At 31.5% G+C, this 24201-nt stretch overlaps 1 protein-coding gene across 10 annotated transcripts in view; it reads left to right on the top strand.

The window, feature by feature from the left end:
* Positions 1-24201, top strand: part of LOC114336077 (uncharacterized) — a 161000-nt gene that overhangs the window by 36830 nt on the left and 99969 nt on the right. For 4 of the 10 annotated variants that reach the window (XM_028286436.2, XM_028286411.2, XM_028286402.2 and 1 more), the window contains exons 2-7: positions 5720-5754; positions 11322-11464; positions 11696-11914; positions 15260-15565; positions 16850-17155; positions 19387-19692. In XM_028286436.2, coding sequence (XP_028142237.2) covers positions 5720-5754; positions 11322-11464; positions 11696-11914; positions 15260-15565; positions 16850-17155; positions 19387-19692 — 1315 coding nt within the window. The remainder of the gene's footprint in view (positions 1-5719; positions 5755-11321; positions 11465-11695; positions 11915-15259; positions 15566-16849; positions 17156-19386; positions 19693-24201) is intronic. The other 6 variants (XM_028286418.2, XM_050652033.1, XM_028286422.2 and 3 more) reach the window with 6 other exon arrangements.

Raw genomic sequence — 24201 nt, 5'->3', positions numbered from 1 at the left:
TTCAAACTTGGCAGGAAGTATAGGTACTGTACACACTACTAAATTATGTTAAACAAACGTTTCTGGCTATTATCAGAGGCGTACGACGGGGGAAAGTGAATGGTTGACCCTTTCCAAATTCTACGCCACTGGCGAAATTGCTATTTTAGTTCAATTTTTTGATTCTCTAATACTTTCTATGAAAATAATATACTCTTCATTCGTAACGATAAAGTCATTAGTTTTCGAGATTTTTGAAGTTAAAAATGAAACGACACGGTTATTTTGATTAATGTATTGTGTCGCTTCATTTTTAATTTCAAATATCTCGAAAACTAACCATTTTATTGTTACGAATGAAGAGTATATTATTTATGTAAAAAATATTGCAAAATCAAAAAATTACACTAAAATAGCAATTTCATCAGTGGCGTAGAATTTGGGAAAGGTCAACCAGCCACTATCCCCTGTCGTACGCCTCTGGTAGTAGCTAGAAACGTTTATTTATCTTAATTTAGTAGAGTGTACAGTACCTACACTTTCTGCCAAGTATGATGAGGATACGCCAAATAGTTTTAAAGTACTGGGTACAAATAATTTTTTAATTTGAGTCATATGAATTATATCATGAATTAATCAAAATAACTGTGGCGTTTCATATTTAACTTCAAATATCTCGAAAACTAATGACTTCACCGCTACCAATGAAAAGTATATTATTTACGTAGAAAGTATTGGAGAATCTAAAAATGACACAAAAATAGTAATTCCTCCAGTGGCGTAGAAATTGAGAAGGGTCAACCATTCACCATCCCCTGTCGTACGCCTCTGGTAGTAGCTAGAAACGTTTGTTATCATAATTTAGTAGGGCTTCTAGTAGTCGCACTTTCTGCCACGTATGAAAAGGATATGTCAAATAGTTTTAAAATTCTGATCAAAAATAGTTTATAAAATTTTTAGATAAAACACCCTGTAACTCAGTAACGGACCACATTTTATTTAAGTGTTTTAGGTTAAGTTAAATCTTCGTATTTTGTGCTAAGGTTTCTCCTGTTACTATATGGACAATTATTAATGAAACACCCTGTATTATTATAATAAAAACTATCGATATTACGAGTGAAAATTGTCTGTTGAGTGAAAATGTAATCTGAAAGTTCAAAATCGGTATACATTAAAAAAAATGCAGTTTCTCGGCTTCCCATTGAACAATTTTCTTCATTCTTTTTTTTTTCCTCCCAAGTAACTCTAGTAGATCCATCTAACTAATGCATATTTAAATGTCAAAGTTGCTTTTGTTTTGTTAAAATAAATGTTTATTTTTTTATTATAAATTATAACAAAAAATTTTAATTTGTTTAAATAAAGTTTGTTTAAATAATTGTGTTTTAATGGTGTTTAAAACAATGGTGTTTACAAAGTATGGTATATAATGTTTTTTTCTATTGTCATACTATAATATATCTATTATTATTTCACTATCCGTATCATAATGAATTTCATTATGATACAGATTTTCATTACGATACAGATTTTTAACCAATAGAATCGCGATGAAGGTGGCACACGCGCAGTGGCCAATGGTAAATCAAATACGTACGCTTTGACAGTTCTCAATATGTAAACAAACTGTCAAACTGACAAACTACTTAATTTGTTTGCATTACAAAATTAATAAATTTGAATATACTTTTTGTTGACAATGATCACATAAAAAATCGTGTATACAAATTGCATTTTATTATTATTATGAAGCTCGTACCCTAGCTTTTAAATGAGTTTATTTGTATTTTTAACGTTAAAAGGTACACCTGTAGTAAGTTTATCTAAAAAAAATCTAAAACTGGAAAAAATATGTAGTTTTGTTTCCTTATAAATAAATTAATCTATTATAACAAACCAAAAGCAAATTTGACATTTAATAATGCGTTACTTAGATGGCTCTACTCCAGTTACTTGGGAACAAAAAAATAATGAAGAAAATTGCTCCATGGGAACCCGAGAGAATCCATTTTTTTAACGTATACCGATTTTAAACTTGGAGATTACATTTTCTACAACCTAATTTTTGATTGAAATTTTGCTATTTTTGGCAATTTTCACTAGTAATATAGATAGTTTTTATTATAATAATATATGTTATGAGTATTTTAAAGATATGAAAATTGGTGTGGAGGAAGAAGACAAAAATAAAAAGGAGGTGACGGTTCGAAAATTATGATCCTATTGTTTATATCTTTGCCCTAAATGCCGGTCAACTTTGACCGGTTGTATCTCAGGAACCACCCATCACAATTAAACGTTTTTCCTTTTAAAAGAAGTTTCCTGCCGCTTTTTACAATACCGTTTTCATGATTTAATTTAATTTAATATTTCCCGAGATATTATATTTGTTTATAGACAAAAAAATTGTTTATAATTTTAAAATATTTCTGAGGTCGCTTAAATAGTCTAATTTCAATTCTGTAAAGTACATTTGATATGTACAGTGTCTTTTTATACAAAAATCATAGTTATTCTTATGTATCATAATTATTGTGGTTATTATAGTGACCGTAAATTTTTAATTAACAATTCAATTGTTGCTAAACTGTTCATTAAATTTCCATCGGCTTCTGGAATTATAATCTGTACAAAAAAAACTTTTATTTTACCAAGTTACTTAATTATGGATAAACAATTACTTATATAAAGCTTTAGTTCAAAATTAAAGAATTTTGTTTGAAAAACCCTCATTTTCTGGAGAAAATTTTCGTCTAAGCAAATCGGAAAAAACATATCTCTATGCAGAAAATTATTACGGTGAATTTTTATTTGGTTGTTTTTAGTGTAAAGTAAAAAGCTTTGAAGTTAGAGAGCAAAAATTGAAAAAAAAACACAATTTTCAGGCGCCATTTTGTTTATAAAAAAAAAGTAGCACACTATCTGCTGATTTCCCATTCCTATATTACTAATATATACAATCATATGATTCGATTCCAGCAATAAAATTGCTGGTAAATAACTTTTCCTTGTATTTTGCTAATTAGCCCGGAGTCCGGAGTAATATAACTTTGAGAGTAATCTTATATCCTTACCGTTGAGTCCTGATGTTTTAGGTTATCAATTAGTTTTCAATCAATGTGGTACTTAAATATAATGTGTTTTATAAACAGTGGCGTAGCGTAGTGGGGGCGGCCTGCCCCGGGCGGCACTTTTTAGGGGGCGGCGAAATTTAACAATAAATAATAAAAATATTTTGTAAATATTTGAACTATTTTATATTTGTATCGCAACTATAAATTCGGACAGATTGAAAGGAGCACGGAATATTTTTCATTACTTATTTTGTGACGAATTCGGTGAATTCCTTTTCTTTGAATGATATTTTGTAGCGACTGGCAACAAAGTCTATACTGACTTGTGGGAATTCCCCGTTTATGACTAGCAATCAGCACAACATTTTTCGGCACTTTAGAACGTTGCTATTCTTTTTTTTCTCATCGACACATCGTTGGGAAGGCCTGATAGCAGCTACAGGCAAAAGAAGGATTCAAGATAAGACACGCGGTGGAGTGCAAGAGGCGATGCCGTAAATGTGACATCATTACAAAGACATTCTCGTCACTTTGGAGTTTGGAAAAACTGACAGAGGCAGGTGAAAGCTTAAACACTAGGACGGATGCAGGTGCTTTACTAGTTTCGATGCATTTCTTTGTTTTTTGGGCCTGTGGCAGCCGATGCAACATGAAGTGAATGATGCACAAAAATATTTACCAACAAGGGGACTTGACATAAGATTGTGCGCTCAGTAAAATGCTTTGCAGATGATATTGACAGAGAAAAGATAGGAATGGGCAAATGGTGCTGTTGGTTATGCAAAAATATATGTGAAGAACTTGAAATTTCCATAAAACCTCGGAGGCGCACAACAAGAAAGCATATTTTTGATGACGGAACTAGAGGTGCTAACTTGTCTTGTGAAAATGAGTTGAGACGGAAGCTGTTTTCTTCGTTAGATAGAGTTATTGTAGAAATTCGTAAGCGTTTTCAACGGCTACAGAATTTAACGGATAAGTTTGTTTATCTAACGTCGGATATATTACTAGATCCAGACAACACTGAATGTATAAATGTAGACTACGCATCTGACGAAATTGACGAGCAGGGTTTCAAGCTATAAAAACTTCGACTGCGGACTTTCGTTGCTGCTACAGGTAACGAAATTAATTAATGCAGACCCACTTGAATTATTTAAATTTATTGTTAAATCCAAGCTGGAAGATAGTCTGCCCAATATTTTAATAATATTCCGAATATTTTTCACAGTAAGCATGCCAGCTGTGAGAAAAGTTTTTCAAAATTTAAATTGATTAAAAATTATTTAAGATCGACAATGAGTACTCTAATACTAACTAATTTGGCTATTTTATTTATTGAGCAAGAGGTGTGTGATGCGAGAGATATTGACGTTGCAATAAAACACTTTACTGTTAACCCTCGTAAGGCGGTGCGGGGTGCAGCTGCACCCCAGACCTCGTTTTTCTCACCTATCTTTTTTAATAATTTTTTTTGAATTTTGTCCACTTCTTTATTCGCATTAAATTCAATTCTAAACACATTACACCCATTGCAGCATCTAAAACGCTTTACGTTTACGTGATTTTTTGGAAAAATTACTGTATTGTGCAATTGATGAAAATTTCATATCCTGAATTGGACCATTCTGGTGTTCCACTTGAAGCTAACAGAACTACGGGACAAGTTCGGTGTTACTTATGTCAGAGAAAAAGACTGAAAGTCCCGACATAACTGTATTATGGGTAAAATCTTTGTGTTGCTCACTCTGAAAAATTGCATGTGTTTATCTTGTAACGATAATCTTTTTTTTTAAGAAGAAATGGGTACTTTGTGTGTAAAATTATGTTTCATACTATAATAAACAAGTCCTAATTATCTTTCAAATCAAAGTCCCTGACGCTCACATATAAAAAAAATGGATATACAGATGGGGTGCAAATGCACCCCGCACCGTTGTTTACGTAATAATATAAGCACCGCATTACGACGGTTAAAAAAGTAGACGTATAAATTTTTAATTGAAGACGGAAATTTTGTTTTTACTTCTAACATATTACCTTTCAATAAAAATAAAAATATAACATTATAGTATCGTTCTAGTTCTAATCAAAAATTGATTTTATTTTTTAATTTTGTCGATCGTCAAGGTGTACCTCATCTTATGCATTGCTTATAAACTTACCCAGTGTTGTGTTTATTAATCAATGTCTAAGTGATATAGGTACCTAAGTTATATCAATGTATCTAATTGGTTAAAGTAAAAGAATTTTTGTATTAATAAACGTGATTGGAAAACTTGGATAAACTTTTTTATTTAAAATCCAACCTGTATAATGCAAAATAATGATGACTGGTTTCGCCGAAAAGTTCTCTATAATTAATGTATGTAATGTATAGTACACAATAAATTAAAATACCCAAATAAGAGGGCGGCAAAATTGTCTTCCGCCCCGGGCGGCCGACACTCACGCTACGCCACTGTTTCTAAAATAAGTTAATTTTGACGATTTGATTTTTACTTCGGAAATCGTTCTCAAAATAAAAATCATAACTAAATTAAACACCTATTGACCTATTTTACAACTAAATAGCTTGAGAAAAATATGACTTATATGTTTAATCAAATCATACATAACTGTTATATTTGTGCAAATTTTGTAGACCCATTTTACTGTTACAGTTATCCACAACGCCAGTTCCAACCAATGACACGGGGTGAGTATATTATATCCAGATTTTATTATATTCCTAGTTTTTAGTAATATTTATTTTTTTGTATAAATTTAACACCTAAAGAAATTAACTTAACACCTAAAAAATAAAAACGAAAAATGTTTATGTGTTTGTCTTGAAACGAAATATCTTTTTAATAACAAATAAATACTTTGTTGGACGATGTAGTCCAGGACGCATCTGTTTTGAGATGGACGTTGAGAGGTGACTCAAATTTTTTTGCAGAAATTGCTTGAAAATAAATCAAATAATAATATTTGAATTATTTTCCCTCTCAAAAAGGTCCGGAACATTGTTTAAATAATCAAAATGTCAAAAAATGAAGGAAAAATTCGATTTTTTTCTTCGTTTTTTTGATTATAACTTTAAAAGTATTAATTTCCGAGAAAAGTTGTACTAACATAAAAGTTGCGTAATTAAATTTTCCACAATATAGAATTGGTTAAAAATTTAAAAAATAGTTACCCTAGTTGCAAAATAGCAATAATTGCGAAAAAAAAAAACATACAAAAACAAGTATTCGCATTTTACGTTTTTCAACCATTTATGCTCCACTTAGGACCTTCATATTTCACCCAGAAAAACTTTATGATACAGTAAAACGATACTGTAAATTTTATAAAGATCGGTTCAATATATTTTGCAAAATAAATTTTGCAATCTAGCTTTCGCAAAAAAAAATCATTTTTTCAAAATGTTACAGGACTGAAAATAAAGCAGATAGCAAGTTGAATTTTTTTTGCTTATAGAAGTGTACTGTACCTTTCATCTGCAATTTGCAAAATTAAAATCGATGAATTACCGCGGCGTCAGAAAATTTTTTAAATAAACAATAATTTTTGGTGCTACGCGCATGACAGCGGTGTTCACACAAGTTGATTTCCACCAAAATTTCTTCCAATCTTTATCTAATATATTATTTTCTGACTCTATATTTTGTTGTATTTTAATATTTGAATTCCACAAAAATCAAACTAATTTTATTATTGTTTGAGAAATATTGTTTAAACAATTGCATATGTTTAAAAATAATAAACTTTTATTTTTAAGTTAAAATATATGAACAAAGAAAGTTTTTGCTAATACAAGTGTTATTTCAAAGGATAGAGTATGTGTTTTTATTTTGCAATAAACAAATTTATTTATTTACATCGAAATGTAATAAAAATTAAAATGTATCAATCATTATGAAAGGTCACTGGAATGCCCAATCAGAGCAAACTATCCGCTGTCCTGCGCGTAGCACCAATAATTAATGTTTATTTAAAAAATTCCTGACGCAGTAAAAATTAATTGATTTTAATTTTACAAAATTGAAAATGAAAGGTACAGGACACTTCTATACGCAATAAAAATTTCAACTTGCTATCTGCTTTATTTTCAGTCCTGTAACATTTTGAAAAAATGAATTTTTTTACGAAAGCTGGATTGCAAAATTTATTTTGCAAAATCTATTGAACCGATCTTAATGAAATTTACAGTATTGTTTTACTGTATCATATAGTTTTTCTGGGTGAAATATAAAGGTCCTAAGTGTAGCATAAATGGTTGAAAAACGTAAAATGCGAATACTTGTTTTTGTATGTTTTTTTTCGCAATTATTGCTATTTTGCAACAAGGGTGGCTATTTTTTAAATTTTTAACCAATTCTATATTGTAGAAAATTTAATTACGCAACTTTTATATAAGTACAACTTTTCTCGAAAATGAATATTTTTAAAGTTATAATAAAAAAACCAAGAAAAAAATCGAATCATTCCTTAATTTTTTGACATTTTGATTATTTAAACAATGTTCCGGACCTTTTTGAGAGGGAGGATAACTCAAATAGTATTATTTGATTTATTTTCAAATAATTTCTGCAAAAAAATTTGAGTCACCTCTCAACGTCCAAATGTACTAATATTTTTACAGATGCGCCCTGGTCTAATCTGCATTGGAATAATATAAGGAATTAGTAGGAGAAGACACTCCACAGGGAATAACGAAAGAATGTTTTGAGGCGTGCCAATGCTCATGAAGGCTGCAGTGCCAACTGATGATGATGCAAGCAAGCAAGCAATTTGATTTAACCCGACCTGTGGGAATGTCCACCCTCTCGAAAGAGTACATTCGGGTGTAACAATTCATTGGGGCGAGGTGTTTTGACCCGAGTGTAAACAGGGATCACCCCACCTCGCTCCAATGCCCCAGGCCATCCCTTTTCCCCCCATAGCACGCTGATGCGCGATGAGGGCACAACTATCGTAGCCAAATGCTCTTCACAATGGAATCCTGGGTAATAAGATTCCATGTGGTACCCTAATCGAATGCAAAAATCTTAGGCTCAGCGTGATGCGCTCTATGCCTTTATCGTCTTACTTACTTAACCGCGGTACTAAAAATTGCTTGCTTGGGCCCCAAGTCATCGTGCTGAGCCCTATTGGGCTCCGCCCAATGACTTGTTGCTCGAGTTTTTATGTGTTTTTTTTTTTGGTTTTTTATATTTTTTTGGGGGGTTACGCCTTTTTTATTTTTTTATATATATTTTTTTGGGGGCCTGCGCCCTTCTATAATTTTCTATAATTGTCTTACCTTGAAGGTGATCGTGGTGTTGGATCCCCGTATGTAACGCTATCTTCGGCACTTGTTTTTGAGCTACGAACTGACTACTATCACTTTTCACTTTTGATCACTTTATTCCACTATTTGCTGTTTCGGTCTTCTGTGCTTCCATCGGTGGAACTCATCATACCTTATCATCTCTCGCAGTATATGACTTGGGTGGTGCTCCAGTTCCGCGAATTTGACCCTTGCTTTGTCTGTCATGATTTCGGTGACTCTCACCTGTTGGAGTTCTCTGAACAGGAATCTTTCTGCTACATATCTTGGGACTCTGGCGGCTTCTCTCAAGCTGCTGTTGTGGACCGCTTGGATCTTCTTTTTGTGGGTGTTACATGCTTGTCCCCATGCGAGAGATGCGTATGTTAATACCGGTAGTATAATGCTGTTTATCAATCTTAACCTTGTTTTTAGTCTTAATTTGCTTTTTCCGCCTGTAAGTCCTCTTAGTGTTGCTTTCGCTATGTTGGCCTTATGGACTGTCGCTTCTACATGTTTTTGGAAGGTTAATCCTTTGTCCATGATGACTCCTAGGTATTTAGCTTCGTTTTTCCACTCGATGGGGGTGTTCTGTACCGTCAGCTGTTCCTCTGGTTGTTGTCTTCCTTTCTTGTATAGAACCGCTTGTGTCTTTTCCGAGTTGATGGCTATCTTCCATTTTATACTCCATTCCTCTATTTCTTGTAGTGCTGTTTGCAGGTTGGTCACTGCTATATCTACATTTCTGTGTTTGGCCGCTATCGCTGTGTCGTCGGCGTATAGGCTCATAAGGGTACCTGGTGTTCTAGGTACGTCAGCGGTATATATCGTGTACAGCAGGGGTGACAGGACCGCTCCTTGGGGTACTCCAGCCTCCGGGTTCCCGAGTTCGGAGAGGACTTGTCCTATCTGAACCCTGAAACTCCGGCCGCCTAAGTACGACGAGATTAGCCTCGTCATAGCCCCGCTGTACTCGTAGCCCTCATTTTGTTTAGAAGCCCCTTATGCCATACTCTGTCGAACGCTTTGCTTACGTCCAGGAACGCTGCTCCAGTGTACTGCCTGTCGTTGAATCCAGCTGCTATGTACTCGGTTAGTCTGAGTACTTGTAGCTCGCTGGAGTGCTCTGCTCTGAATCCGAATTGAGCTTCTGGGATAATGTTTAATCTATTTGTTTCCGCTTGCAGTCTGCTAAGAATGATTCTTTCCACTATCTTGCTGATCGCTGGAAGTAAGCTGATTGGCCTGTAGTTCTGCGGGAATGTGTGGTTCTTACCAGGTTTTGGGATCATAATGACGTGGGCCATTTTCCACCTGTTCGGGAATATCTTAAATCTTAGTATCGCGTTCACTATGTTTGTGAAGTACACTATAGCTTATCTGGGCAAATACTTTAGGGCTCTGTTTGTTATTTCGTCTGGACCAGGTGCTTTTCTCGGTGAACTGTTTCGGATGTGTTCGTTGATTTCTTCCGGTGATGTTGGGGGAACTGATGATGATGACGTATAGACTATTATCAAATACTATGGACGTTGAATATATACGTATGAACGTCCATAGTATTTGGTATTATATTAACGACTGTGAATAGTAATTCATGTAGTTATACACTAATTCAAAATAGTTCATAAAATAATTTTCATTTGAGTAGATTAGATGCTAAGGGGTATAAGTGATAAAATGCTTTAATTGAGAAAAACGAAACCAAAATTAAATTTACATAGTAAATTCTACAGCGAATTAATCACTTATGGACTTATTTTGAATTAATTTTATACATTTTATTTATCTAAATGTAAAAGCTTTTGTAAAGTTAGTATTTATTTTCATTCAAAATATTTGAAATTGTGAAAAAATGTTCGCACTTGTTTCTCTTTGCCAATTAATACTTTGTGACTTTTTAATATCCAATACCATATAGACAAAGACATACAAGTGTACTTATAACTGTTTGCCGCAAACTCTTTTTAAATATTTCGTAAGTGGTCAAACTAGAACCTGCGATATGTCGCCACCAGTAGTTTAATTCACCTGTATCTCTTTCCCACTAAAATTTTATTACTATCTAGTAATATTTTGTGCACTTAACTCAATTTACAATATTTTTTCACTTGTAGCTTGCAGTAAGATAAACCAAGCCAACCACTCTCCAAGCCGACATACACCAGTACTTTTGCTTTTAATTTATAAGTACGGTTAAAGTGTACATGACGTCAAAAAAAGATCTTTTATTAATGGCAGTTACGTGTGTTAAAGAAATATGCATTATCTTTAATTTGCCTTAAACAGGGATAACTTCTGTTAAGCTCTAGGAATTCAGTAATAAAATATCTTGATATTGTCCTTAGATCACTCATGATTCATAATACACTGTTTGTTTTTCCATAAAATGCTCAATAATATGAAATATCCAACGAGCGGTCGTACACCACTGATTGAAAATAAACATACAGAAACTTGTTGTCCATACACTCTTGTTTTTCCCGTGGGATGATCAGGATCAAGACGATCCTGATTTCAACGCTGGGTTGCGCATTCCACATTTTTCGCAATACACACACACTTTTAACTACTGTACAACGTACCATGCACATTCAAATCTTCTCGCTTTCTTCTTAATAAGTGGGCACTTTCCACATGCATACCATATAATAGATCTTTTTTGCAAAATTTTGGTACGAAAGTATCCTAAATATTTTTAGCAACATTATTTTTCTTTTATTATGATTTATCTTCTGTATAAAAGTATTTTAAACTAAAATTATGGTTCATTCCCAGCACAAATAGTAACTTCGAATAATTTTGAATAATTAAGCATGTAATGGTACCTATTAATATTTTATTCTGTAACTTAAATGCTAAATAGGGATAATGAACAGTTTATTACTCCTCCACGTTTTTGCATCCGCTTAATATTTGTAGGAAACTGGTAAATAATTTTATAAAAACTAAAATATTTTGTGTTTTAGTGAACATTCAGCACACTTAAATGGATTTATAACAGGCGAAAAAAGTAAAAATGTCTCTACAACAACCCATAGAAACACCCACAAGCCAGAAGAAAAAGACCCTAATAACCAGGAATCTGCAAAAACACCAGCATTTGTACCAGGTACGACTACGCTTGCTTCAAAAACTAGTGATAAAGTGGTTACTACTGGTACTGGAACTAGTACTGTAGCAACCACTCAATCAAAGTTAACCACATTTTCTCCCACTACACAAAAAATTACAGTCGATACTGTATCAACTCCAGTGCAGACAATTGTTAAATTAAAAACTGTTGAAACAACTACTCTACCTACAACAACAGAAAGTAATCCTCAAGAAAAAAATATTACAGGTGGTTCTCCAGATACAACTACAGAAGCTGTTACAACCAATAAAAACAATTTACCAAGTTCTAGTTCCCAACCGAATAGTGCTTTGGCTTCGCAGACACAATCTTCGACTATATTTACTACCCCTGTTTCTAGTACAATAGTGTCATCTGCTACAACTGCGCTTTATGCGGTTTCAATTTCGACTAAATTAGCTGAAACTTCACTAAAGCCTACAAGAGGTATATTTTTAAACCTAAATCAAAATCCGCCTGTTTTAACATATAATGCTATTAATATTATTAACTTGAATTATAAATTGTAAAATTTCCTCATCATCCGTTATGGCTTGCAAATTGTAGAAGCCTCGGAGGTGTTACCAGAGAAGGTTCCCATTTTGTTCAATCTGGTAGGATGTAGGGTAACATTTTTTTATGTTTTTTATGTGCTATTAGATTGAAAAATTAGTCTTTTGCTGTTAATATTGTTTACCTTATTCTTATAAATAACTTAAGTTTACTGTTGTAGGTAAACTAGTTGACAACTAACAGCAAGATTAAAATGATTTTCACTAAAAAATAAAAATATTATATAGCTTTCCAGTTTCAATAGGTTTATGTTTCTGTAGCACTTTTGTTCAATATGTTTTACTAGGTTTTCGTTTCCTATAATAATATTTCATACGATTTTGTATTCATTTGTGCTTAGTTTTGTTAAAAGCATCTCATTTTTGAATCATCAGTATTTTCCTGTTATAAAGACATTTAACCTCTTACTTTATTATTATTATTATCTCGGTTATTTATAGCTTTCTTCGCCTTCCGGTTACCAATTTCCAGCTTCGTCAGTCGTTCCATTTGCCAGGTTGAAGATTTCTTTTCGATATGTCCGTCTGAATGCCGCCTAGCCAGAATTATTTCGGCCTTCCTCTCTTCCTTCTTTCCCTTTGAAGGTGTCCATTTTAAAATTTGTTTTGGCAGCCTATCGCCTTCCTTTCTTTCTAGATGACCATACCAGATCAGGTGTCTCCTTTGAATTTCGTCTATGATGGTTGACTTGACTCCCATTATATTTCTGATTTGGTCATTTTGTATTCTTTCAAGCGTTCTCCAGAAGTCTATTTCCAATGCAAGTAGGCGTCGTTCCAGGGATTTAGTAAGTTTCCATATTTCGCATCCATAGAACATTACAGTTTTAAAGATGGAGTTAAAGATGAGATGTTTTCTCTAATTAGATATTTTTTGACCACAGCATAGGGTTTAGGCATCCAATCATCATTTTTCCTTTTACGATCCTTTGCTCTATCTTTTTTTCGGTACGCCCACTCTTGTTGATTCTTGTTCCCAAATATATTTCTCACAGTTCTTGATTGTTTTATGTTCGTTAACCATTAGATCTTCTACTTCATTCCCGATGCATAAGTGTATTGTGTTTTGTTTCTGTTTACAGAAAGGCCCCACTCTTCATCTTCATAAATATGTTTAGAAAAATTGTCTCGTCATGAATTCTAAATCTTCCTTATCTGATGCTAGTACGACTTGGTCGTCCTCAAAATGTAGAGTAGACAATGTTGTGTCGTCGCAAGTTGGATCCCCATTCCTGAACAAGATTTTCTCTAGTGTTAAAGTGTTCCATTTAAATAGATCTTAAAATAGTATTGGAGAGAGGCAACATCCTTGTCGTAATCCTTTTGTTACTGGAAATTCTTCTCATAAGGTGTTGTTTAGTTTGATTTTTGATGTTGCTTTATTGTATAATTGTTTGACTGCGGCGATGATCGTGCTATTTAACGAAGATCGTTCAAGAGACTGCTTACAGCTTTCTCACGGGAATCGTGTCATACTTGTCATATTGTCATTTTTTTACTTGTTTTCCCTTATCGTATAGGGACACATTATTTTTATAGAATTTCTGCTCAGTGCATATTACGTTGGACTGATTTTCATTCACGAGCAACAATCGTTGTAATCGGTACAATTTTTGCATATGATAAGATTTTCTATAATTTGTGTTTTTTACAGTTGAAGTTTACTTAACTGCTCTTCCTACATGACCTATCCAGTTCCATTTTAGTGCTGCTATTATTTCAATGTCGTCTGTTGCTCCTGAGCTTTTGCTTATAGTAGCATTAATTATTCTAGTACGGAGAGAAACGCTTTAAAATTTGCACCCCATTGCACTTTCCTAAATTTGTAGATATTTAACTCACTATTGTTCTTGTAAGGGCCGGTTTTTCAGTGATGGGTTAACCTATTTATTTTTCGGTCACCGAAATATTTATGGTTAATCAATTTTTCAGTTCTAGGTTACCGTTTAAACCAGTTTAAATTGACCGATATTTTAACCGATACCCATTAGGTGGTTTAACTCCGAATTTTTTGGTTACGCTTGCGCGTAGGTGCAGTGAATGCATTAGAGTCGAATTTGTTTATTTTGAGAATTGCCTGACAGAAGAGATTGACTTGTCAAACAGTTGAACTTCTTATGTCCTGGTCAATCTGTTCCTAATAGCGGTACCACCGTGGTCTTTGACAGGCGAAATCGACAAAAGAAGTCTAAATCGTCCCAGTAATTGTAAATAGTCTCTTCTGTTATAAAACCGAGGTAGATATTATGAATCAAATGAATATTTTAATAATATTTTTAATTTGGTTATAAAATTGTTTTTATTATTCTGTCAAATTTATCATAATTTCTCGATATGCACGTGTACAAGTACAATTACTGCAGCCAACATAAGAAAAAAAGTGGTTAGCTCACCGAGATTTTTTTAATTTAGTTTAGAAGCACTGAAAAGCCTAACGCTTTAAAAGCACTAACCAAAATTTTAACCAGTCACTGAAAAACCGGGCCTAAGTGTTAGAATTTCTGCACCCTAGGTCATCGCCGGCAGGATGCACTGATAAATTCAGACACATTGGAATCTTTTACCTAAAAATATCCTTTATTTTTCCAAATGCAGCCCACGCTAGGTTTACATCATATGCATGATCCTAAGTTGGAAAAAATTGCCATGTACTGGTAGAGGGCTCTCGGAGATGTCATCAATTGTATTTGCTTATTTTTAATTCAGGTGGTATTATGAATATTGTAAGGCTTTTTTCCTTGATTCCTATACACTGGGTTTTCTATGAATTTAGTATTTCTATTGACACCTAATTTGTTAACAATAATATCTAAAACTAAAAATGTATCCATTACTAATAATAATATAAAACCACTTCTATTGCACCAAACACAACTAATCAAATTAATCAAAACAAAAATTGAATCTATTATAGTTTATCAATAACTAATCAATAACTAATTAGCTTTATTTACTTATATAATGTGAAAATTTATAAACCTAACATTTTTAATAAAATTATCTACTTATTATTTTGTTTATAAAGCTTAGTTGGTATTTATATCAATTTAATCAAGTTACACTTGGTTTAGTTGGAAAGTTTGCTTTTTTAACAATAATCAAGATATTACAACATCAATACTGATTCAAAACTTTAATACTATGAATAATTCTACAGAACTGCTTGTACTAACTATTCAAATGCAAACAATTGTTGAATCAACAACTACCTCAATTACAGAAACTCCTACCGCAGTAACAACAACTGTTGAAACAACTACTCTACCAACAACAACAGAAAGTAATCCTCAAAAAACAAATATTAGTGATAATTCATCAGATACAACTACAGAAGTTGTTACAACCAATATAAACAATTTACCAAGTTCTAGTTCCCAACCAAATAGTCCTTTGGCTTCGCAGACACAAGCTACAACTAGATCGACTACACCTGTTTCTAGTACAACAGTGTCATCTGCTACAACTACGCTTACCACGACTTTAATTCCGATTATATTACCTAAAACTTCAGTAAAGCCTACGACAGGTATATTTTTATACTTAAGTAAAGATCTGCCTATCTTAACATATAATGCTACTAATATTTTTATCCTATTCTTATAAATAACTTTTACTCTTGTAGATAAACTAGTTAACAAGATTAACAACTAACAATAAAGCTAAAATGATATTCACTAGTCCCTACTATAATAAAAATATTAATTTCAGTTTCATTTTTGGTTTTTCATTTCATTATTAGGTTACGTTTCTGTAACACTTTTATTCAATACGTTTTACTAAGTTTACCTACTTCTCCTATATAAGTACTTTATACCATGTTCTATTAGTTTTCTGCTTAGTTTTGTTAAAAGCATCTCATTTTTGAACCATCAGTATTTCATTTTAACATTTTCTGTATATAGTGCAGCTAATTGAACCTTGAATTTTTATTCCTATCTTAAACATAACATTTTAAATTCAAATTATCTACTAATTTTGTTTAACGATTAGTTGGTATTTATATTAATTTAATAAAGTAACTTGGTTTGGTCGGAAAATTTTGTCTTTTTGGGGGTTTTTTGCGATATACCTTAACAAAATATTTTTAAATATGCAATTAACAATATATCACATCATAGATACTGATTCATCACTTTATTCATCCTTTGAATTCTACTACAGAACTACTTGTAGGTCTGGATCCCGCTTACCAAAAAAAAGTTTATTAATAGCAAGCTGAAAATTCGTTAATAGCTTAACGGTGTATAGTCGGACAAACTTTGATGTACGGGAACACTGGGACAGGGGAAGTTTTAATTGTGGAACAGGTTACAGGTTTCGAACTTCAGACTATGAAAACGTCCCATGTATTTTGCCGGACAGAACTTCCAATTGATTTGTTACCCTTTCATTAAACTCTCATGCAAAAATTAGACTGCTAATTTATCACCAACATAATTCCTCTCATTTGACATGTTCTACGTGTCGAACTTATTAAAATGCCCAACATATTTGTCGAAAAAACATCTTTTCATATATGTATGTATTATAATAAAGTTTGCTAATGAATAAACTTAACAACCTGCTAGTTTTCACAATTATAAACTTGTCAGGCTGACCAATTCCACAAATAAAATCACATTCCAGAATTAAAACTTCCCCTATTCCAGTGTTCCCATGCATCAACATTTATCCGACTAGACACCGTTAAGCTATTAACAAATTTTCTGTTTGCTACTAATAAACTTTTTTTGGTACGCCTAATTCAAGCTTATTGTACTAAATATCCAAATGCATTTAATTGTTGAACCAACAACTACCTCAATTACAGAAACTCCTACCACAGAAACAACAACTGTTGAAACAACTACTCTACCTACAACAACAGAAAGTAATCCTCAAGAAACAAATATTAGTGGTGGTTCATCAAATACAACTACAGAAGTTGTTACAACCAATATAAACAATTTACCAAGTTCTAGTTCCCAACCAAATAGTCCTTTGGCTTCGCAGACACAAGCTACAACTAGATCGACTACACCAGTTTCTAGTACAACGGTGTCATCTGCTACAACAAAGCTTACTACGACTTTAATTCCGATTATATTACCTAAAACTTCAGTAAAGCCTACGACAGGTATATTTTTATACTTCAGTAAAGATCTGCCTATCTTAACATATAATGCTATTAATATTTTTATCTAATTCTTATAAATAACTTAAGTTTACTATTGTAGATAAACTAGTTAACAAGATTAACAACTAACAATAAAACTAAAATGATATTCACTAGTCCATACTATAATAAAAATATTAATTTCAGTTTCATTTTTAGTTTTTGATTTCATTATTTGGTTTATGTTTCTATAACACTTTTGTTAATAAATACGTTTGTTATAATTACGTTTTATTAAGTTTACTTCTCCTATATTTTATACCATGTTGTATTAGTTTTCTGCTTAGTTTTATTAAAAGCATCTCATTTTTGAACCTTCAATTTTTATTCCTTAAACATAACATTTTAAATTCAAATTAGCTACTAATTCTGTTTAACGATTAGTTGATATTTATATTAATTTAATAAAGTAACTTGGTTTGGTGGGAAAATTTTATCTTTTTGGGGTTTTTGCGATATACATTAACAAAATATTTTTCAACGAAAACATTTCGTTTATAAATTGGCAGAAGTGTGTGTGTTATTGCGTTGCCGCTCCTGCAATACTCAGATCAGATTTATCGATGGATTCTTATGTAGTTTTTTCTTCTGAATCCAAATCTGAAAACGGCATTTCGATATTTCTAACCGTCTTCGAGATAATTGAACTCAAATTCTAAAATGTGACGTTACAATCGTATTATTTTGTGCCGACACACTACACGTCCAGCTGAAATCGTTGCTATTAAGTAGGCTAGTTTTTTAATTTAATCTCGATTTGTTAAGCAAAGCATAGGTTATTGACATTTGAGTTTGACACTTCGTGAATGTCAAACTAAATTTTAAATTAAGTACTAATAAAGCATCAATGACATTTGATAGTTAATTTAATTATTATATAAAATAAATAAGATGTTCAAAAATACAATTTGAGTATATTTTAAAAGCAATAATTTATTAACAGCTTTAAAAAGGTTTATACGAGTACACGTCCTCCCCTTTATGATAAATTGACTGTTCCATTTGCTATGAAATTAAAATATAGTCGGTTAGCTAAACTCGACACAACAACTGGCTAGTGATTTTAGTAGGCAATTTTTTTGTTTTTTGCGAATTTTTGTGACAAAATTACTAATTATTTAGTAAGTATTAACTAATTAGTAATCATTTTTTTTGCCCAATTGGCAAAATTATTGACTAAAATCACTAGCCAGTTGTGTCTGAGTTTAGCGAACCGACAGTATATGAAATAATATTGTTTGGTATAAAAAATTATGGTCTGATATGTGCAATTACATCCTTCTAGTGGAAAAAAATATTTTTAAGATTTTTCTCAAAGCATGGATACCAACAACATTTTAATTTATAACTCTTTTATTTTTAATTTGACGAAGAAAAAGTTATTCTTCATAAAAAGCTCTTCATGTTCTAAGATTTATGATGCAACCATCATATATAAAATTTTATTAATTTTATACGAGGTATATAAAAAATATTAATTTCGATCAAGAGTAAACTACCTTTACAGTTCATAACATTTAAATTATTAGAATGATATAATTCCACATTAAAACATAATTATTAATTCTAAACTACTTTTCATAATAGCAATTTTCCATCTTATGAATTAAAATACGTAAATAAACAAAGTTTTCGTTATGATAACGCTCGCAATTTTCAGCTTGTTTAAATATGCAATTAACAATATATCACATCATAAATACTGATTCATAACTTTATTCATCCTTTGAATTCTACTACAGAACTACTTGTAGGTCTGGATCCCGCGTACCAAAAAAAAGTTTATTAATAGCAAGCTGAAAATTTGTTAATAGCTTAACGGTGTATAGTCGGACAAACTTTGCTGTACGGGAACACTGGAATAGGGGAAGTTTTAATTGTGGAACAGGTAACAGGTTTTGAACTTCAGACTACGAAAACGTTCCAAGTATTTTGCCGGACAGAACTTCCAATTGATTTGTTACCCTTTCATTACACTCTCATGCAAAAATTCGACTGCTAATAATTTATTACCAACATCCCCTATTCTAGTGTTCCCATGCATCAACATTTATCCGACTAGACGCCGTTAAGCTATTAACAAATTTTCAGTTTGCTATTAATAAACTTTTTTTTGTACTCCTAATTCAGGCTTATTTTACTAAATATTCAAATGCAAATAATTGTTGAACCAACAACTACCTCAATTACAGAAACTACTACCACAGAAACAACAACTGTTGAAACAACTACTTTACCTACAACAACAGAAAGTAATCCTCAAGAAACAAATATTAGTGGTGGTTCTTCAGATACAACTACAGAAATTGTTACAACCAATGGAAACAATTTACCAAGTTCTAGTTCCCAACCAAATAGTCCTTTGGCTTCGCAGACACAAGCTACAACTAGATTTACTACACCTGTTTCTAGTACAACAGTGTCATCTGCTACAACTTCGCTTACTACGACTTTAATTCCTATTATATTACCTAAAACTTCAGTAAAGCCTACGACAGGTATATTTTTAAACTTAAATAATAATCTGCCAATCTTAACATATAATGCTATTAATATTTTTATCTTATTCTTATAATAAATTAACTTAAGTTTACTGTTGTAGATAAACCATTTAACAACTAACAGCAAAAATTAAATGATTTTTATTGGTCCACATCATAATAAAATAAAAAGATTAGTTTTCCAGTTTCAATAGGTTTCTGTTTCTGTAAAACTATTGCTCAATATGTTTTACTAGGTTTACGTCTCCTATATTAGTATTTTATACCTTTTTGTATTAGTTCTTCTGCTTTGTTTTGTTAAAAGCATCTCGTCTTTGGACCATCAGTATTTCTCTATTACATTGACATGTTCTGTATATAGTGCAGCTAATTGAACCTCCAACTTTTAGTTCCTATTTTACTACGAGTACCTCTTAATTTATGTTTGCTATCTTACACAACTTACTTTCTGTCCTTTGTCTTATATGGACACATTATAAACGTAATTTCTGTCCAGTGCTTATTAAGTCGGTCTGATTTTCATTTACGAGCAACAATCATTTTGATCGGTAAAATTTTTGCACGTGACAAAATTTGTCATATCTTGTCTTTCTTTATAGTTGCAGTTTATACAACTGCTCTTACTACCCGAACTGTCGCTGAGCTTCTGCGTTTAGTTACATCAGGTATTCTAACACGCAGTGAAACCCTTAACATCATTCATCCCATTGCACTTTCTTTAACTTGTAGTTTACTCACTGTTTTTCTTATGAGTGTTTCACCATCATAGGCCATCACCAGGATGTACCTAAAAAATCCTTAATTTTTCCAAATCCAGTACAACCTAGGTTTACATCGTATGCATGATCTTGAGTTGGAGACAAATTCCATGTACTATTAGAGTGCTTCAGAGGACGGCATCAGTAGTGTTTGCTTACTTTCAATTTAGGTGGTACTTTTTTTTTCTTGATTGCCATACACTATGTTCTATATAAATTTAGTATTTCTATTGATATACATATGATTTGTTATCAACAATTTCTAAAACTAAAATTTTCATTATTACTAATAACGTAAGCCTACTTCTACTGCACTAAACACAGCTAATCAAATTAACCAAAAATCTATTACAGCTTTTCAATACCTAATAAATAATTGATTAGATTTATTTAGTTATATGGACTGAAAAAATTATAAACTATGGGAGTGCAATTAGAACGAAAATATGCATTGTTTCGGAAAAATTAAAACAAGCTTATATTTTTCTAAAACTTTTTTTGTCAGTTTATATACATGTTAAAGTAAAAAGTTCTACTCGCAGACTTGGCCGCTAATTGTTTATTAATTGTTTAAACAGTAACAATTGTTTTGTATAAATAATTTTAAAAATATCGTTAAATTTATCATTTTACTTTGATCAAATATGTTTCTATTTTGTTTTTGATTATGCTGAATCCGAATATGGCATTGCAATTTGAAAATTCTTATACAGAAGCTCTTGCACAGTATGTATGCGTAGCTAGGGACCACATGGAAAACTTTTTTATTATCAATTTTACGAAAAAAAGTTATTCTTCATAAAATACTCTGGATAGTCAAAAATCTAAAACTCAACTCTCAGATATCAAATTTAATCAATTTTATACGAGTTGTGTCAAAAATATGAATTTATTTAAAGAGTAAAGTACCTTTATATTCCAGAATATCAAAAATGCTATTATAAAAAGTTGTTTGAAATTAAAAACTATGGTTTAATATACAATTAAATCATCCTAATCGGAATTTTTTTTTCAATTTTTTCTCAAATTACGGATACTCATCATCATTTTACTACCATTACGATAACTATTTTATTATCACTTTTACGAAAAAAGTTATTCTTCATAAAATGCTCTTCCTGGTCTGAAATCTAAGATACAACCTTTAGATATCAAACTTTTTTAATTTTGTACGAGGCATTTAAAAAATAATGAATTTTTCTTAAGAGTCAAGTGCCTTTATTATTCACAATATTTTAATTAGAAGGATGTAATTGAACACTAAAACATTTTTTTTATTCCAAACAACTTTTCTTAATAACAATTTTCGATATTGTGAAATGTAACGGTACCTTACTCTTGAGTGACATTCATATTTTTTGACATACCTCGTATAAAATTAATTAAATTTGATATTTCGTGATTGCATCTTAGATAATATACGATGCAGAGTATTTTATAAAGAATAACTTTTTTCGTAAAACTGATAACAAAAAAGTTATCAATAGGTTCCAAGTTACGCAGACATACTGTATAAGACAGCGGTGCTCAAACGGTCGATCGCGATCGACCGGTCGATCGCCAAAGTTTTTGAAGTCGATCGCGATTCACGGAAAGAATACACATGGGAAAGGTGGAGACTGCGCTAACTTGTGGATAATATGAAGTGCCATGCACTTCATGAAGTGCATTAACATCCATGTAAAATTAAGATGAAAAACATCTTTAATTACAACTCTCTGTAATTACAACCTTTTATCAAATAAAAATGTGAAATAACGTATTTTAATTTCAAATTTTTCTACTAATAGCAGTCGATCGCTAGACGCTTGCAGTTTATGTGGTAGATCCCATGCAGTCTAAGTCTGAGCACCACTGGTATAAGAGCTAAAAAAATTTTTTTGCTGAACATTTATTATTGTCGAAGCTTATTGTTAAATGTATTTTAGGTAAGATTTACAGAAAAAAATTTTGATCACTTTGTATAAACATTTTTTTAGCTGGTAATTTTCGGTTTTTGTATTATATTTTTGTTATCTTTCTTAATTTTCTCAATAAGAAATAGTCTATTTCATTTCTAAAGTAAAATAATTAATAAGTAATTTAGTGCATTTTAAATACTACAACCTAAGCTTTAGCTTTATTCTAAAAGCACTTATAAAACTGTAACAGATCTGTTCAGACTTGAGTAATACCGTCTTAAATTGGTGGTAATTCTATAAAACTACGAAGATTTCAAAAATTACATTTTTTGAGACGTCATACCATTTGAATTAAATTTTTTAGATTTTTTTTAATGAAACGTTATTTAATAAGATGCTTGAAAGGTAAGTTGTGCAAAATTGAGGGTTTTATAAGAACAATTGTATTAGTTACACATTTTTAAATCATTTTTAAACAAAATTCATGTAAGGCTCATTTTTCGCCCCCACCGTACTTATGCCCATACATTTTATTTCTTTTTATTATAACCATAAGCTAGCTTAATTATTCTTCTTTCATGTCCAATTTGTAAAATTTCACTTGATCCATTAGTTAAATAATTACATTAAAATAACTCAACCGTGCACTTCTCCGTACGCTAGTTTACAGTGCGCCAATGTTTGTGAGAAGGGTGACTTTAGGGTTATAAATAAAAAATTATAGAAGATACAGATTTAATTTTCGAAAATTCTTTATACAGGGTGTCTGCGTAACTTGGAACCATATGGGAAACTTTTTTAATATCAATTTTACGAGAAAAAGTCATTCTTTATAAAGTGCTTTGCATAGTCTAAAACCTATGATGCAATCATCAGATATCAAATTTTGTCAACAGTATACGAGGTATGTCAAAAAATATGCATTTCGCTCAAGAGCAAACTACCTTTATATTTCAAAATATCAAAAAAATGTATTATGAAAAGTTATTTGTAATTAAAAACCATATTCAAATATGCAATAACAGCCTTCTACTTAAAAAACAAATTTCTAAAATTTTCCTAAATTGCCGATTCCGAACATCATTTTTATTTATTAGACATGTAATAACTCTTTTATTAATAGTTTTAGGAACAAAAGTTATTCTTCATAAAAATCTGTGCATGGTCTAGACCTCAAGATGTAACCATCAGTTATCCAAGTTTGTTAATTTTATACGAGGTGTGTCAAATAATATGAATTTAGAAAGAATTCTTGAACGACGTGTGTCAAATAATATGAATTTAGAAAGAATTCTTTCTAAATTCATATTATTTCACACACCTCGTATAAAATTAAAACTTGGATAACTGATGGTTGCAGCTTGCGGTTTAGACCATGCACAGATTTTTATGAAGAATAACTTTTTTTCCTAAAATTATTAATGAAAGAGTTATTACCTGTCTAATAAATAAAAATGATGTTCGGAATCGGTAATTTAGGAAAATTTTAGAATTTTTTTTTCCAAGTAGAAGGCTGTTATTGCATATTTGAATATGGTTTTTAATTACAAATAACTTTTCATAATAAAATTTTTTGATATTTTGAAATATAAAGGTAGTTTGCTCTTGAGCGAAATTCATAGTTTTTCACATACTTCGTATACTGTTGACAAAATTTGATAGCTGATGATTGCATCTTAGGTTTTAGACTATGCAGAGCACTTTATAAAGAATGACTTTTTTTCGTAAAATTGATATTAAAAAAGTTTCCCATATGGTTCCAAGTTACGCAGACACCCTGTATCAGGTTTTTTTTTTGTAAAATTTTCTGAATTTTTCAATGGTCAAATTAGTTTTTTTCTAAAATT

The sequence above is a fragment of the Diabrotica virgifera genome, chromosome 1 (assembly GCF_917563875.1).
Source record: "Diabrotica virgifera virgifera chromosome 1, PGI_DIABVI_V3a".
NCBI classification, from domain to species: Eukaryota; Metazoa; Arthropoda; class Insecta; order Coleoptera; family Chrysomelidae; genus Diabrotica; species Diabrotica virgifera.
The sequence above is the reverse complement of the archived record's forward strand: the minus strand, read 5'-3'. Positions and strand labels throughout refer to the sequence as shown.